Genomic DNA, 19000 nt, shown 5'->3' on the forward strand with positions numbered 1-19000 from the left:
TCGAAGAAGTGAAGCGCCACCTGTGGAACCAGCCGACCGGGAGCAGTGGGTCATCTCAGAGGCGAGCAGCCGGCCTCCTGAGGTGATCGGCCGGTCAACCTCCGTCATCATCCCGGGGTAGAAAACGAGCCGATTAGTGTGAAAATACTACCCACATCCTCAAAGTGAATGCTATTAATGCCGTGTTACTCAATGCATTCGTTAAACCTGGTGCATTTTGAACTCTATTATTAAAATAAGGCTTATGAGGTCGGCAGAAAGCCAAGTGACGTAGATGGACTCATTCGATTCCTGTCTATAGCTGTCCGCCGTGGATTGGCTGCATTCGGTTTCTGCCGCTCAACCAAGCTACAGCAAAGCTTCATTCATTCATTCATTCATCTTCTATACCCGCTTATTCCTGTTAAGGGTCGCGGGGGTCTGCTGGAGCCTATCCCAGCTGTCATCGGGCGAGAGGCAGGGGTACACCCTGGACAGGTCGCCAGTCCATCGCAGGGCTAACATAGAGAGACAGACAACCATTCACACTCACACCTACGGCCAATTTAGAATCACCAATTAACCTAACCAGCATGTCTTTGGACCAGTGGCGTCATCAGACAGATTTCACTGGGGCACGTGCCCCAGTATTGGTCTGTAGTGCCCCAGTATAAATTTCACTAGTAAAAAAAAAATCACTTTAGGGTTTTATGTCTACATGGCATAATTTACAGAATTTACACATACCGGTATGTACCTAATGTGGCAACTCATTGCTGCTTTATTCACTCCATACACAATGAACACATGGCTACTTAATATGGTAATTTATTCACGCGACTTTGGCTGTGATTGGGGTCCCGCACTCACTTCAGAAACAACTTCGGGACGTGACGTCTACGTGTCTGAGCGCTATTTCTTTCCACCTGTCTTACAGGTGAGTTCCGGATAAACTGCCCATCATTGTCGTTTGGTTTCACCCCTGTGTCGCTATTTCCATGTGAATTTAATTGTTACAACTTTACTTACTTTACTGTTTAATGTATGTCGCTAGTTGTTTTTAGCATCACCGGCCGTTAGCCGCTCAGAATTAGAACGCCAGTAATTTTAACTAAATTGTAATAAAGTTACACAAGACCCACAACATAAATAACAAAGAGCATAGGATCAGGAACAGATATAAAAATGAGGATCCATCTGACGATTTTCAAGTGCAGCGCAGCTGGCTCTGTTAGTGCGTAGAAGAAGATAACTTCTTCTCCGCCATTGCATTTTTCATCTCGCGCACCCCCTAGAGGCAGTTCACGCACCCCCAGGGGTGCGCGCACCACACTTTGGGAATCCCTGGCCTACAGTATGGCAGTGACAATAATGATTTTGAAGCTTGTACCCGTAGGCTAGCCATTTATTTCATATTGCGCACACATTTAATTTATTTTTTTTTAATTTTTTTTTTAATGTATTGGGAGTTGGGGGCCTGTGCCCCAGCAAAGCTCTAGGTCTAGAATCGCCCCTGCTTTGGACGGTGGGAGGAAGCTGGAGTACCCGGAGAGAACCCACGCAGACACAGGGAGAACATGCAAACTCCACACAGAAAGGCCAGCCGGCCCATGGATTCGAACCGGTGACCTTCTTGCTGTGATGCATCAGTGCTAACCACCTCACCACTGTGCCGCCCCAGCAAATATTTTCAAATAAACGATTCAAATGCAGTGTTGTGTGTCATTTCTTAACTATAACCACTGCCATTACGAGTCACTTTTTCTTAACAAATATCAACTTAAACCAATGTCATCGCTAGTTCGGCAATACTAGATATTTGATGTAATCAGTATATATATCTTTTTTACAACCCTATTTTAACATACGTGTTTGAAAACCAAAAAACTACAAATATCACGTGACTTGGTATCAAGCTACATGTCGCAGCTCAAGGGATTTGTAGTTTCTACAACGATTAGTGATTTCCTAGAATAGGAGGTTATAAATAATAAAATGAATACATAGCCAGGGTCACAGAAACACATTTCTGTGACCAGAATTTAAGTATATAATTGTCAAGTGGGTGAAAAGATATGTTTACCATTTTGAACAGCGCCCCCACTTTCTGTCTATATCCACTAGGTATAGTCGCACAGCTGAGTTCATAAGCTTTCTAGAACACTTTGTCCTGTGTCTATAGCCCCTTTTGATGCAGAATTACAGCCCTTCAGAACTTCTCAGAAGTCAGGGTTCAAAGGTCAATAGTTTAAACAAGGAGCCATTTACAATCCCCTAACCAACATATGTTGTTCCCCACGTTGAGACCTTTCCAATGATATCTTTATTATAGTCCTACAACAAAGTATGGATTTTCACATTTCATGGACACAGCTGTGCACAGGCTTAGGGCCCGTCCACACGTACGAAAACGATCTTTTTCCTCTCCGTTTTCGATCATCGTTTCAAGAAATATCCGCGTTTTTGCGTTTCTGTGTGGACGGGCCCTAAGATTCAGCCTTTTGAGGGCTAAGCCCATGAAATAAGGAATTTATTTTTTTAAATAACAATGAGAAAAATCATGTAAGGTAATCATATCTGACAGATTTACAACTGAATTAATAATTTATATTGTATCTGCTCATTTGTTTTTGCCAATTAATTCCACCAGACATCTTGAAACCAACATCACAACAGCTATTTGTCAAGGGACTTTGAGTAAATCAGTTACACATACCGTTGTTATGATGTCCAATAGGTAATTTCTGACATCTGTGTGTTTCAATGAAAAAACAGCATCTCAACAAAACACTAATGAGGATATGCGACAGGGGGCATTCCTTGATTTCAGAATATTGTAACTTCTATCCTCACCTATAGTGTAACTACAGATTCACGGCTTATGCCTTTAACAATAAATGTTAATCAAACTAAATCGATTCTGAGTGATTAACAAGCAATATAAGCACAAAAATTCAGCTGATGGGTAAGAATGTACTTCTCGATGACATGGGCTCGTCTTTTATGCTGGCTAAGGTACTGTAATGGGTGTGATTGGATGAAGTTGTCTGTTAACCCCTCACCCTTTTTTAGTGGAAACAAACCTATTCAGGCTGCTAATTTATAAACTATAAACAATCTTGAAACTGAATTGAATGGAAATGAACACAGACAGAGACAGGTGGCAGGTATTTTATTTTAAAACATTACCAGACATTAACATTTATCATTCATGTAGCCTGCCTCCTCAAAGATCAAGCAAAACAGATCATAAAGCAGTTATATCAAAGAATATATAATAACTGATTTTCACTTGTCATCAATTAAATACCAGTCTGAATCAAACATTAAAAGCTAATTATTAAAAAAGAAACATGTCTATACTTGAACATTTTTGATTTCCACAATATGGCATAATCCCCTGTCAGTCTCCATAACTGCCATACAACACAGCAACAATAACAAAATCAATATGACACAGTGACAGTCTATTTCAGGATGTTAGCTTTGAATGTTGCCTTTTGGCTCCCAGGAGTTTTTCCACTTTGTCCCACTGCAAGACAGACAGATAGACAGCATTAAGTATTACTGTTAAACTGTTTGAAAATTATTGGAAAATGTACAATTTCCAATGACACATTAATTCCTCAGTTATGCAGGCATTTTGTAATACCTGGTAAAATGATCCACATTCTGTATATGTATGCAACAGCCTATATTTGAAGATGACGCGATAAATTAGTGTAGCCAAGTTAGATAAAAAAGTGCATTATGTAACACAGTATGCATGTAGTACACAACGTACATACTATGTAGTCAGGCACCTACAAGGTACAAACATGTCATGTTTTCAATTTGCAGTATAACATTACTCATAATGCTTCTAACATCAGAAATATAATGTACTACAGAAACTTATGTCAGAATTTGGTTGTTCCTTAGTGAAATTGAGGGTCTAAGGACAGAGGATGTCACATACTGTATAGATTGTAAACCCCCTGGGACAAATTGTTTAACTTCATGTTTACCCCTTATTTTCCAGTCAATAGCTTACTATTATATGCATGTTATGTTCCTTTGTAGAAATCATGGCCAATCAAGTTCTCAGGGACCATGCCTGATTTCAGGCATAGGGCAGTTATAAATTAATATATTACTTAACTACTTCAATACACGCCTTCAGAACAATAGATACTGTGATTGGTAAATTAAGTATGTAAAGTATGATAACAGCATTTGAAAATCGGCTTACAGACACCAATGGACACCTGTCTTATCTGTCTGTCCTTTTCCATTCCAGGCTTTCACCTGTGCATGTCCTGACGTCTTCTGGAAGTCATATTTACATAGCTGTTATAATGCTAGCTAGCTAGCTAGCTTACGTTTCAAAAATATAACTTTTGGCAAGCGTTGTTTTAATGCAACGTTAGCTCTTATAACGGTAAATTTATCCCCCGTAGTAATTCTAGATAGTACGGAAGCGTATTGCTGCCACACTGTAGAAAAAAAAAAAGGCTCAATATTATGTAATTACATGAAAGTTTCTTGTTATAACATGATATTTTTCACGTTTTAACAAGATAAGTATCACGTTATTACATGAAATTATCATGTTATTTCATGAAATTATCACGTTATTTCATGATAATGATATTTTCACGTTATAACGTGAAAATATCATATCTTGAAATAACATGATAATTTCATGTAAAAACGTGAAAATATTTTATCTTGAAATAACATATTTTCACGTTATAACATGAAAATATCATTATCATGAAATAACGTGATAATTTCATGAAATAACATGATAATTTCATGTAATAACGTGATACTTGTCTTGTTAAAACGTGAAAAATATCATGATATAACAAGAAACTTTCATGTAATTACATAATATTGAACCTTTTTTTTCTACAGTGTGGCAGCAATACGCTTCCGTAAGATAGTATACTAGACAGCGAAACAACATTAAAACGAGCTGACAACATGTTATATTGTTCTCAAATGTCAATTAAACACATTTGCCGTACTTACCTAAATTCGTCCAACTATGACATACCGATGTCGCGGATTGATCCCCGCAATCCGCAATACTCTCCTGTTACCGGTAGGAGCGCTATCACAAGAAACGCTCCCATGGGTCGTATTCGAGAGCATGTACAAACGACCTACATGCAGGGCTGGACTGGGGGGGGGGGGCCGGGAGTCATTGACAGACCGGCCCACTTCATGCGCGGCTGGTGAGCCAGCCAGCCAGCCTGCCGGCAACACAAGTTTCATGTACCTTGATGAAAAAAACTGCATTTAATGTTGTTATGGAACATAATAATATACTGATCATTAACCTGAACCCTTACGTAGCCTACAGTAAAATAATTACAGCAGTATAGTGATTTTACAGCATGTAGTGATTTTAATGCAAACAGGTCATTGATACAATAAAATATGGTCGACCAATTTGTCAGGCTGTTAGAACTGAATGACACTGACTGTCTATACCAGGGATGAGCAATTATTTTTCCCAAGGGGCCACATGAGAAACCGTAAATATCTTGAAGGGCCGTGCCAATAGGCTGAACTCAATTCTGTGTCTGCAGCATTGGTATGTTTTATTTTGTGCTGGAGTTTTTAGTAAAGGGATGATCAAGAAAGCAATTAGTCATACTTGAAGCTTAAAATGCTTTATTAACAATGAACACATTCTCTTATAAAGTGCAGTTAATTAAATCTTAAATTAAATCTGTACCAAACTTTTAAAATATAAACAAGTTTATTTATTTATTAACTGTTACTTTATTAGTATGATTTTTTTTTTTAAAATGACCATATATAATATTTATATTGGCTAATACTACTGTATATTAAATAAATGATCATTCATAAACCACACATGTCAAACTCAAGGACCATAACTGTATCAGGCAAGATAATATTTTATATCTATCAGAACTGACCCGCAGACACACTGAAAGTGACCGTTAGCCAAATAACAGCAGCATGTTTAACACGGTATTAGCATTAGCATGCTAACTTAGGACACCAAGCAAAAAAAATAAAAAAAAGTTCTGTCCGGATGATCTGTGGAGAACAAATGACAAGCTTTACGCGGGTTGGTCAGAGTCAGACAAAGGGCCATATACGGCAACACAATTACAACAATAAGCTCATTCCAATAAAAATGTTATTTAAAATAGACACCACTGGCTCTCAGTCCACCAAAGCTGTCTTACACCGTTTGCGCAGTGTGATTGACAAGTGACAGCTGCAACCTATGGCTGCTACAGCCTGAGGAAATGGGTGGGACTTACCCACATGGACGAAATGTGATTGGCTATCAGCATAGGCAGTGATCCGTGAACACAGGTATAGCCTATCACAACAATAGCCGCCCGACCCAGCCCTCCAGCGGACTACAACGCTGTTGCCCGTTGTGATAGACTTTTTCCCCCCTTTATTTATTTTTTTTTCTCATGGCCCGGCCCCCCGGCCCACAGGCCCACCGACCCACCGGGGAAATCCCTGGTGTTCCCATACGCCAGTCCGCCCTTGCCTATATGGTCGTATAAGTTGGAGGGCTTGTTGGAGATAACTGTCGCAAAGTTGCTTCTCGTGATCACCTTGAGGGTTGATTTTTCTTTTACTCTTGTATTTCACTCTTGCCAAAGCAGTCTTTGTGTTGCACTAACTTCTCTGAAGAGTTATATTATCGGGCAATTATAGTTACTGACTAGCGTCAGCCTACTTTATTTCTTATGACTCTGGTTGTTGTTTCCCTAAATTTGATTTCTCTAAGCTACATCTATAAATCTTTTTAATGAAGCAGTCACAGCTATGAATACGGTTTTGGCCCATTATCCAAAACCTATAGGCCTTCATGGTCCTTGTCAGCTGAACGTGGTGTCTTTTTTTTGTTGTTGTTGTTGTTTTGTTTGTTTGTTTATTTTACTGACCTGCTGCTTTCATTGGTTCTTCTGGCATAATGGAATCAGCTAAGGGTCTAAAAATGATTCATCTCAATATTAGAAGCCTTGCTTCCAAAATTGATTCCCTTTGTGCCTGGGTTACTCTTTACAAACCTAACATCATCACAATCTCTGAAACATGGTTACATAATAATATCAGTAATGATTTAGTAATGTTTTGTACAGAGCTGATAGGGCGTCTAGAGGAGGTGGGGTGGCTACTCATGTTTCTGCAAATCTTGTTTCTGAGTGTGTTACTCCTACTGTTGAATAGGGCTGGGTAAAAAAATCGATTCAATCGATTTCCGATCGATTTCATTTAAATTTTGCAATATCGATTCACAGGGCATGAGATCGATTTTTTTTTCCCCATGAACCCCAGTGGTCTCGCGCGCGATGAAGCAGCGGCGCGTTTACGCCCGGTTCACGTTCACAAGCGTGCATACACACAATGGCCGATGCAGGTAAAACTCCGCTCAGCAAGCCGTCCCAGCTGAAGTCTGACGTCTGGAACCATTTCGGATTTAAAACAACACCGGACAAAGAGCTGGATAAAACCAAAGTGGTTTGCAAGATCTGCCAAGCGGAGGTCAGTTATTGTAGAAATACTACAAACCTCAGAAACCACTTGACGAGGTATCACACTACGCTAACGTTAGCTTCCGACAACAAGCCGTCCGGGGCAAAACAAAAGAAACTGAGGGAATCACTAACATTACCAGCCGATTCGCCGCGGGCCATAAAGATAACAATACCTTTGCGTCCCATGGACCAGTATTGCGTCGGAGAGAGTGTTTTCAACTGCGGGTGATATTGTCACCGCAAAAAGGTGCTGCCTAACCCCAGAGCTCCTTTTCCTAAACAAAAATCTCACAATTACCAAGTGAGAACAAAGTCACAATAACAGGGCTTGACTGGACAGTTTAAGTTTACTTTTAGTTTTGTTACCATTATTATTATTTTTGCACTTTAAGAAACAGTGATGGAATGTTGTAGTTGAATTATTTGTCAAGATTGCACTTTTGAAACTTGAATTTTTTGTTTACAGGTCTAGTTTAAAATGTCCAATTCACAAGATTAAAACCTGTTTTGTTGAAGATAAAAAATAAAGTGTATTTTGTAACACAGTTGAGCCATTTTCATTATTTATGAGAAGATTGAATCGAAATCGAATCGAATCGTGATTAATCGATTCAGAACCTTATGAATCGAAATTGAATCGATTTAGGAAATTGGCCACGATACCCAGCCCTACTGTTGAACCAATTCATTTTGAATGTATCTTTATCAACATTATTCTTCATGACAACAAACATTTAACCATTGGCAACATTTATAGACCCCCATCTGCTCCAAGTGACTCTACAATGGGTATTTTGTCTACTATCAACTCTCTCAAGAAACACAATGAAATGATAATCCTTGGAGACTTCAACATTAATTGGCTTCATCGTTCCTCTTCCAATGATGGCAATTTATTTAGTAGTGTGAACTTAACTCGGCTGATTAATGAACCTACCAGAGTTGGTATTCGCTCTTCTTCTTTGCTAGATTGGATACTTGTCACTAAACCTGAACGAATTATTATTTCTGGTGTTATGTCGGACTGTTTAAGTGACCACTCTGTAATATTTTGTGTTCGGAAAATTAAAGTTCCTAGATCACCGCCTAAATATATAAAATTTAGACAATACAAGAATATTAATAATGAGTGCTTTGTTCGAGATATAATTACTATTAATTGGGACAGATTTCAGCTAATTCCTTTCATTGAAGATGCCTGGAATTTTTTTCTTTCGAAATATTAAATGTCATTGATAAACATGCCCCCACGAGAACAATTAGAGTTAAAGGCAGACATCTACCCTGGATTAGCTCTGAACTCATCAGCTTATTTAAACAAAGGGATAAAGCCTGGTCTAAATACCGCTCTTCCAAAGATCCTGGTGACTGGGAATCCTACAGATGTCTGAGGAATATGTGTAAAACCAAAACTAGGAATGCCAAATCCAACCACTATAAAGACAACCGTTCTCATAATTTTCATAATCCTAAACAGTTTTGGAATCAGTTGAATCTTATTCTCAACAAAACTAATAAAAGCACCATTAACCAGATTCGTTTTAATGATCAAATTATCTCTGATCTACGACTCATTTCCCAGGCTTTTAACCAACATTTCTCATCCATCTGTGGTTCCCAGCTCAACAATTTTCATAACACAGCTTATTCCCAAAACCCTGTTCTTAGAAATACCTATTTTTCCTTTAGCAAAATCCTTCCCACTGATGTTTTTCACGGCATACGTGAGCTTAAACATAGCTCTAGTCCTGGGCCTGATGGCTTAGATGCCAAATTTCTTATAATAGCTGCAGATGTTTTAATGTACCCCCTTGCAGAACTGTTCAATCTCTCATTATCTACTTGCTCAATTCCTTCAATTTGGAAATGTGCCAGAGTTACTCCCCTTTTCAAAGCTGGAGATCCAACTGATATGAATAACTATCGTCCAATCTCTATCATTTGTTCTGTTGCTAAAATTTTTGAGCTCTCTTAAAATTCACTAACGATGTGTTCTCCTCCTTTGATACAGGCCAACTCACCGGTGCAATATTTATTGATCTCTCCAAAGCTTTTGATTTGGTAGACCACTACCTCCTCCTTGACAAGCTTTATTCTATTGGTTTTTCACAATATGCTCTCCTCTGGTTTAATTCATATCTTCATAACAGGCGTCAATATGTTGCTTTTCAGGGTTTTCATTATTTAATTGTTGAAAAGGGGGTTCCGCAAGGTTCCACCTTAGGCCCACTTCTTTTTTTCCATTTTTATTAATGATTTACCAAGTATATGTTCCCAATGTTCTGTTCATCTGTATGCTGATGATACTGTTATTTATACATCTCACACTGATTTATCTCTAATCCAGAATACCTACTACATACTACAGTCAGACTTCAATTTGGTTCAAAAATGTTTTTTCAATAACAAACTTGTACTTGATATGAAGAAAACTGCAAGCATGTTACTTCATACTCGTTACAATCACTTACATCCACACAATTTGCAAATCAATTTTGATGATGGTTCACTTCTCGAGACTGTCAGCTCCTTCAAATATCTTGGACTTGGGCTTGACCCGGAACTTTCCTTCAAACTTCATATTGACTCTGTTGTTAAGAGAACCATGGATATCTCAGTCAGTTGTATCGCTCTATTAAGTGTTTTACTTTTGATGTTAGAAAAAGAATAATTACTCAGCTTATTTTGTCCTGTCACTGATTATGCTGACATTGTTTATCAGAACACATTTGACAGTTATCTCAAACCTCTCAATATTGCTTATAATTCCCTATGTAGATTAATTTTGAGGTGTCCATTCAAAACTCATCACTGTTTCATGTATGAATCACTTAATTGGCTGCATCTTAATAACAGAATACGATTTCACTGGATTTTGTTCATCTTTAAGTGTATTCACTCTCACTGTCCCTCCTATTTAAGTCAACTTCTTGTTCCATTTAGTTCCTCTTACTCACTTAGACATATGCAATACCCCTCCTTTTTTGTACCCAGAATTTTCCAAGAAATTGGTCGCAGGTCTTTCCAATATAAAGCTCCATCTAACTGGAATAATCTTCCTCTTCATGTGAGATCCATTACCTCCATTCACTGCTTTAGGTCATCTTTTGTCAGAACAACTTGTTCATGTACTTGTACTGTCTGTTTGTATTATTGTTTCATGTAATATATGTTTGTATCTGTGTTATTCTGTGTTACTTGTGTATTCAGGACCCCCTCGTAAATGAGATGCTACATCTCAAGGGGCTATCCCTCAATAAATTCAAATATGAGTAGTAGCTATAACTATTGAAATTGTTATTTTAGAAACCCCAACCTTTTCTTCATTAGCAAAATATCCTGAAGAACCTGATGTTATTAATTCACTGATGCTTTTGAACTATTTTGATTTTGTCATTCATATACGTCATCTTGTCATGTTGTAATGTTGAATGTTGCCGCATAGGCAAGAACATCGTGAACAAGCCATGACAAGTGATGGAATGATTAAATTAAGTAATATAAAGCAGGGTAAGAAGATCAGGTAATAAGATATCTTGAGACAAAGATCTTTCCGCGCAAAGAATTTGGAGACCCGATCTAAATTCCGCCCCGGGAGATAACCTATAAAACCAGCCGGGGGTCTTTGTCTGTTGCTCGCTCTTCTCCGCACTTTTACCTTCTACTTTCTTTTACTTTCTACTTTCAACTTTTATTTTTTAACGTTTCCTTTTTCTTCTTTTTTCCGTACTTAGTCACATTTATACTTAGTAACTTTGTTTTAAGAACAACTTGAATATTATTCCAAAACAGTAAGGAAAAGAAAAAAATATCACCTTAACCATCCCCATGAATGACCATTGTGACCACGGCAGTCAGTCCTCATTGACAGCGGACAGTGTCCCGGGAAACATACGCACGGGCAGCTTCAGGATCAGTGAAAAACGACTTGGGCCCGTTGAATGGCTGCCCCCCCCCCCCCCCCCATTTACAGACATTTTTAACCTTTCCCTAGCACAGAGCACCATGCCAGCCTGCCTGAAAACCACCACTATCATCCCAGTGCCCAAGCGGACGAAGATCATCTCCCTCAGCGACTACAGGCCTGTTGCTCTCACATCTGTTGTCTCCAAGTGCTTTGAAAGAATGATCCGAGGCCACCTTAAATGATCTCTCCCCCCTACATTCGACCCACACCAGTATGCCTATAGAGCATATACTGAGGATGCCATTAACATAATCATTTGTACTGCACTAACACACCTAGATAGGGGCTCATATGTCAGGATGGTCTTTGTGGATTACAGCTCAAATTTCAACACCATAATAACCAGCAAGATGGTCACAAAAATGCAGGAACTGGCCCTCAGCAGTCAACTGTGCCAGTGTATGCTGGACTTTCTCAGTGCTCGCCCACGAAAGGTGAGACTCCCCACACCTCAACAATCCTAACCCTCAGCATGGGAGCACCTAAGGGTTGTGTGCTCAGTCCTGTCCTCTACGCCCTGTACACCCATGACTGCATTCTTCTCCACCCCGCAAATAGAAACAAATTTTTGGGTGTCCACATCTGCAAGGACCTTAAATGGACTATGAACTCTACTGCTACCGTCAAGAAGGCTCAACAGAGACTTTACTTTCTCAGAACACTGAGCAAGGCATTTCTGCCCAGAAAACTGCTGGAATCTTTCTATCACTGCTCGATGGAAAGCATTTTAACACACTGTACAACTGTCTGGTTTGGGAACTGTTCAGCGGCTGACAAAACAACTCTCCAGAGGGTAACAGAAACTGCCCTGGGGATCACTGGTATCCCATTCCCACCTCTGTAGGACATTTACCAATCCAGATGCCGCAGAGCAGGGCCTGTAACATTGTAAAAAACATCAGACATGCTTTCCATCATCTGTTCACTCTGTTACCCTCTGGAAGACGGTACAGGTCACTTAAGACATGCACGGCCAGACTCAAGAACAATTTCTACCCAACAGCCATCATTGCACTGAACTCTGCTTCCCCACTACCCATCCCCTCTGCAATATATATGTATGTCAGCTTGGGGAATAAGGGTGGGGTGTAATTTATGTTACTGTTTCTGTCTTTTGTGTCTTCTAAGGAGAGCCATTGTAATTTTGTTGTATGTTGACATGCAATGGCAATAAAAGCATTCTGATTCTGATTCTGAGTGAAACACAGCAAGAGGATGCAACAACAACTAGCAGGCACGAACTACCTACAAAGAATCTGACAAAACTCTGTACTGTAATAGTCTAATTACTTATGCTGTTGCTCGTTTGGAGGTCGGAAAGTCTTCTCTGTTGAAACGCTTGTACACTGTTCATCTGTGGCCAATCGTTTTTATAAAGTGTGCATCTTATTGGATCTGGTTAGAAGAATTACCACACTTCTGACAATCAGAGTCACGCTTTTTCATATAAAAGTATCTTGTCAGTATGCCTGTCTGTTGAAGATGCCAGTATTGGCATGAAAGTGTTGTGATGGGTCAATGCATTCCATGCAAATCGACATATTTATGTAACCAATGCCATCCTTTTCAGTGACACATTGTTGCAACCCAGAAGCATAGGGATCTGTCACCAGCATCATCAATTTGAAGCCAGTGGAGCTAGTCAAGGAGTTCAAATATCTGGGCACCATCATTGACAACCTGCTGAAATTCTCCTCCAACACTGAGGAGACTCTCAGGAGGTGTCAGCAACGACAATACCTCCTTAGGAAACTCAGCGCCTTTGGAGTCAGCAGAGACATACTACAGTTTCATTTGAGAGCATCATTACTTTTCCCATAACCTGCTGATTCTACCAATCAGCCTCCAAAATAGAAACCGACTGCAGAGCACTGTTTCGGTTTGCTCTAAGATCATCTCACACATACACGAAAACAATTTATGTTAATTTGTATGTTTATTTATTTTTTATGGATTTTCAGCAATTTTCATTCATTTTATTTTTTTATTATGTTTATTACCCATAATACCTCTGCAATAACATGTAAATATATAATCTTCGTAATTCCTGTTTACATTTGAACTTTATTCAGTTACTCTTACGGTAAAGTTTCCATCCTCCATCGACAGTTTTGGATAGTTAATACACTAATGACGTAGTTTTTTCTTTTTTGTATATACTTTTGTTTTGTTTGCAATTTTTAGTTTTTTGTTCCGTAAAAGTGTCTTGTACTTTCACGTCATGCTGCTCACCGGGGACAAATAAAGTTTTCTTGATCTGAATTTAATCTGAAACAAACTAACACTAACACTGACCCCAATGCGTGTATGTTTTGGTTTTTTTATAAAAAGAGTCAGTCAGTTGTATTAGCCATACATTTAAGATCAGTGAATGAATGTTCTGCAGCTACTGAAAGCATGACATACCCTGCTTCACTGGTCTCTTCATATGTGCTAGTCATGCCCTGGCTAGCAGTGAAGTAGATCGAGCTGGAGCTGGTGGAGTTTGCACGCTCTCTGGGGACAACATGATGCCGGCGACGTATCCATGGACTTTCCTCCACTCCGTTTCTGGATATTGGTGGAGAAGGAACATCAGTCAGTGTTCTGTTATGATACATCAGTTAACACAGATATGAACACTGAACAAGCTGTTATTAAGAACAGTATAAATATATAGTGGTTTTTATACTGGTACTCATAGCACTTTGTAGTCACAATGTCACATTTACCCACTCATTCAGACAAGCACATTCACGAAGGAGTGACATGCACAAAGACACTTCGGCACGTGGTCCATGTGCCAGGGATCAAACCGCTAACCCTTTGCAGAGGTAGTATGTGTAATAAATATAATGAAAAATCGAACCGCTAACCCTCTGGTTCATGGATAACCCACTCTACCGACTAAGCCACAGCCCCTATCACTCAATCATTCTCAAAAGAGGTATGGCACAGCCCACTCACCTGATATCTCTGACAATTTGAAGGGCAATGTCCTGCAGATTGCCTCTCAGTTCAGCCACCTCTGAGCGCAGCAAGGCCACACAGTTCAGCACCTGGTCCAGCTGGTTTCTAAACTCCAGCTGTTGCTCTGGTGATAACCTATGAACCACTGCCTCCACTGCTGCCAGAGCCTGCTGCTGTGCCTCCATCTCTGGAGAATACAGGGAAAAAGAGTCTCACTCACTCTCTCTCTCTCTCTCTCTCTCTCTCTCTCTCTCTCTCTCTCACACACACACACACACACACACACACACAAGATGGGATATGTGCCAAGTAGAGCAGGACCAACTCACCCGGTGCGTCCGTCGTCTCCTGCAGCAATGGCGATTGGCCAGACCGGGTCTCCGGGAACGACCATTTTTTCTTACTGATTTGTCTGTAAATTATTAAGGCCATCAAGCCAAAACAGACTGATGCTCCGACAGCAAGTCCCATTAACCGGTTACCCCTCAGCGGAGTGTTCATTTCCCCACACGCAGGTTCAGAACACGCTTCACTTAACTCACAAATAACACTTTCACGTCACAAACTATGACTGGCACTACTCTCTGGACAACTGGACAACCTTACCTTACCTTGACTTACTAAATACGCTTGACAAGCGCATCGCTAGCAAGTTAGCCTAATTGCATCAGCGTTAAACGCTTCACGCCGATGTTAACAGTACCATCAAATAAAAACCGCTAATGCTAACCTTCGGCCGCAATGATGTCGTCAAATTGATGTTACGTCATTACAACACATTAATGCCACCCACCTATCAACACCAGCGCATAGCAAAATAACTTCCGGTTCCAGTTTACAAAATAAGACGAGCTGGGACTGTGGTAAGCTGCATTGAAGCCGCCATCCGTTATTTGCAACTCTAAAACGGCAAAGGAATTAGATGGATTTTTGTCTCATAAGGAGATTCACGATTCAAAGTCAAGCACACGTTTTTTTTATTTCTCCTGGTATGCTTACCTACTAATTTAAGGTTTTTAAGCAAATATGTGGGGAGGTAAGTGATCACACCCAACTGACATGCAGATGTGAATAAATCTCTATTACCCAGAGCCGTTTCTTGGTATAGGCGAACTGGGCGAATGCTTAGGGCCCCCAAGCCACCAGGGGGCCCCAAAGCTGCATGTTCGTCCTCATCTGAGGAGAATTAAAATGTCCTGTCTTTATCTGTTGCTATCTCGTGTTTGTTACATCCCTTATATGCTTAAAAATAAACGTAGCTTATAAGTAAAATAAACTGCAATGATAAGCTGTGGCTGGTGTTTTTGTAGCATTATTAGGTCATATTCGTTGGACCGCACTGTAGAAGTTGTCTCTCAGATATTTGATACTTAACATATATTTTAGCATTACCTAGGATCCATTTACAAAGTTTAGTGTGTGTTTTATATGCCTCTAATTAGAAGTGCTACTGTTTTATAATTTAAATCCATATTTTAAAGGTCTGTTTTTTAAGTGATTCATAAATATAAGGCATTGTGTTTATTATTTTAGACTATTGTGGCAGTGGATCATATATCTTAGTTTTATTTCTTTAACTAGTCCAATGTGTAAATTAACGCAGAAAACTCTTTAAAGTGACAACTTTGTAATTAGGTACAAGCTTTAAAGGGACACTGTACATCACAATGTTTAATATAAAAACAGATTAATTTTAATTTTAATTTTCTGTGTTACTGCAACATCACTGCAATTATACAATGCGCTCATGATCTATTTTGCTTGATAAGGAGCTTTGTCTTTGCAGGAGCAATTCTAAAATATTTTGGAGCTCCAGACATTGAGCCAGAGGGATCTTCTGAACTTCCTGACCAGGAAGCTCCAGGATCATCACATTCCTCATCAACCATGCATGAGATGGGCAAGCATCTGTCACATGAGGACATCATTGTTGTTTTGTTTTCATTCTTGCACTTAAAATAGATGTTGGTTCGTTGAATTATTTTATTTTAAAGTAAACACTCAAAATCATTTTTTTTTATTGACGCATAGAGGATTGTAATTTTCCTTGTATTATAGTTTTTCATCAGTTTAACTTGCATGAGTGGCTCAACTTAAGATGTTAAATTTTGACTGTAGCCTGTTTTGCTCATGAAGTGTAATAGATTGTGGCGTCTTAGTGGACCATCTAACAGTGGCGGCTCCAGAGATTTTCTGTTGCAGGTGCTATGGGGATGCTCAATACTTAAGAGGAGGTGCTTTGAATTTTGGTGCGTTTCATTATGGAGGTCGCATCGGACCACCCTTGGTATATATACACACGTACACGCCCGCATTAACTATACTCGTTCCACGAATATATGTAAAAGTATTCAACACAAGTAGGGTTGCCAAAATCCCTGAAAAATAAATAAGGGACACCTCATTGTCAGGGGGCCGGCCGACCCGGTTGCCTTCACCCATGCTGACGTGGTGAAAATCTTTAGCCCTTATTTGTGTGTGTGAAATTATATTTTAACTATTTGGCTTGAACCCGAATTGAATTAGATGCATATGTTTGAGTGATATCAGGGCCGGTTTTTGCTATGGGCAATGTGGGCGACCGCTCAGGGCGCAATCTATGTGAGGGCGCACGAACGCCCTCAAAAAACAACAACAACAAAAAACTCGCCAGTTTTCTAGACTACCGCTCATTTCCATGTCAAGTTAGTGGAGTGGGCGCTGGAGCGCCCTCATTGTCACGTCAACTTGCTGCTGAGAGTCATACAGGTTGTGTGTGTGTCAGAAGAGGCAAGTCACTGTGTTATTCATAAATTTGTTGAGCCACTGCAGCCACCGTACTGAAGAACACTCTGTTATACAGGTTACCGGGTGAAGGGACCAGTTTTGTTATTGTACATAATGCGAACTACCTGTGTCGTATGGCATCACCGTCATGTTGGTTAATAAACCAGGTTATCAGTACTAACCCTGTGTCATTCCTGTGCGCACGAAACATCGATGTTGTTTTCCTGCTCGGCATCCACGGCAGGTCTTAGTATCCAGGGCCGGTTCTAGGTAGGCATATTTGAAACATAGGCATATTTGAAACATCAGAAATGTGAAGGGGGGATCATGTGTATCACGCACCAGCACTTTTTTTCCCTGTGTTTATAGTAACAGTGTTTTCTTTATTGAATTGGGTTTTTAGCTATGTGTCCAACCATAACCTGGAGAAGTGCATTGCACTTTGTCAGGCCTCTACCTTCAGACCTGTCCAACTTGGGTGTCCCACCTGAAGACTAAGCTCCTGTTGGTATAGCTCTTAGGGTCACTGAGGCACGCAAACCCCCTGACCACAATAAGGTGGCAATCCCTCAGGGGGGAACTGAAAAATAAAAATAAAATAAATAAAATAAAATAAATAAATAAAATATCCTTCATCCAGATTTTATCAGCCAACAACATAACATTTAGCTTAACTGGATGGCCTAATTCTCGAATAAATTTAACCTAAAGTAGGACTTCACACATTATAGTCAATATTTACAAAACTAAAAGGCAGTCTTATGAATAATAATAAAAAAAAATCTTCTCAAACTAATTTATAAAACACAACAGATATAGAACAGAACATTTTGTGTTTTTTTCTTCTTTTTTTTTTACTTTTTTCATTTTTTTTTGTTGGCAACTTAACAGCTCAAAAAAATCTCTTTTTTCTCCACTCCTCTCTCATTTCTCTCCACTCCACTCTACAACAACAGTCTCCTGTTTCCCTTTGCAAAAACTCTCACAAATTCATCCATGTCCAAGTTATTTGTTATGGACTTCTCATGGGCCAAGATCACCAGATTCCTCTTTCTCTTGTGTAACATGGTGCGACAATAGGGGGTTAGAACACGTGACAATGTGGAGAAGGAACTCTCACATGCTGGTGAAGACACACCAATTACCAGGGCTGTTACATACAATTTATGCAACTCAGGAAAGGCTTCCTTGTACTCCTGCAGGTGTTTACACACAGTGGACAGGTCTGTTTCATTTGGACATTTCTTGAGCAGTAACTGTTTTGCCACAAGGATTTCATTTTTCAGACTTGCATTGTCTGCCACTGTGCCAGCCAGCACAGCCAGAGGGTGCAACTGGGTTGAATCTAGAAATGCACTAGATTTAGGTGCAAGACTAAATATGGCTTTCATCAGGTCAACATTTCTTTGTGAAAATCTAGTTTCCATTTCTGAAATGGCCCTGTCAAGGATGTTAAGCAGAGCTCTTTTCAGAGACTGATGGGGATTAAGGATAGGATCATCAGAGTCTCTATGGCCCACAGTTGAGAGCACAACACTTTGACTAAGGTGTTTGCTCATTGTTCTCCTTCTCTTTGGAGGATGTGAATCATCTCCAGCAGCTGCCTGAGATAACTCTGCCCAATACTCATCTTTACGTACGAATACCCCTCTTTCACATGTTACTGCAATGCAGAGAGCAGTGGAAGAGGGGTTGGTGGGTTGGCGGGTTGGCGGGTTGGGTTGGTGGGATTGCGGTGGGTTGGTGGGTTTGGTTAGTGGGGTTATTTAAAAGGCGGGGTACCTCCTCTTCTTCTGGTTTCTGCTGGACAGAG

The 19000-nt window shown here is 39.8% G+C and overlaps 1 protein-coding gene across 1 annotated transcript; it reads right to left on the reverse strand.

Moving 5' to 3' along the window:
* Positions 1–13787: 13787 nt before the first annotated feature.
* On the reverse strand, positions 13788–15132 carry LOC311509844 (regulator of microtubule dynamics protein 3-like). The gene is made up of 3 exons (XM_084575281.1): positions 14751–15132; positions 14419–14608; positions 13788–14022 (listed from the first exon to the last, which is right to left on the reverse strand). The coding sequence occupies exons 1-3, from the start codon at positions 14920–14922 to the stop codon at positions 13806–13808; spliced, it is 579 nt and encodes a 192-aa protein (XP_084431407.1). The 5' UTR covers positions 14923–15132; the 3' UTR covers positions 13788–13805.
* Between the last annotated feature and the right edge of the window lie 3868 nt (positions 15133–19000).

This window comes from Chelon labrosus (assembly GCF_963514085.1).
Source record: "Chelon labrosus genome assembly, contig: SCAFFOLD_265, whole genome shotgun sequence".
Lineage (NCBI taxonomy): Eukaryota > Metazoa > Chordata > Actinopteri > Mugiliformes > Mugilidae > Chelon > Chelon labrosus.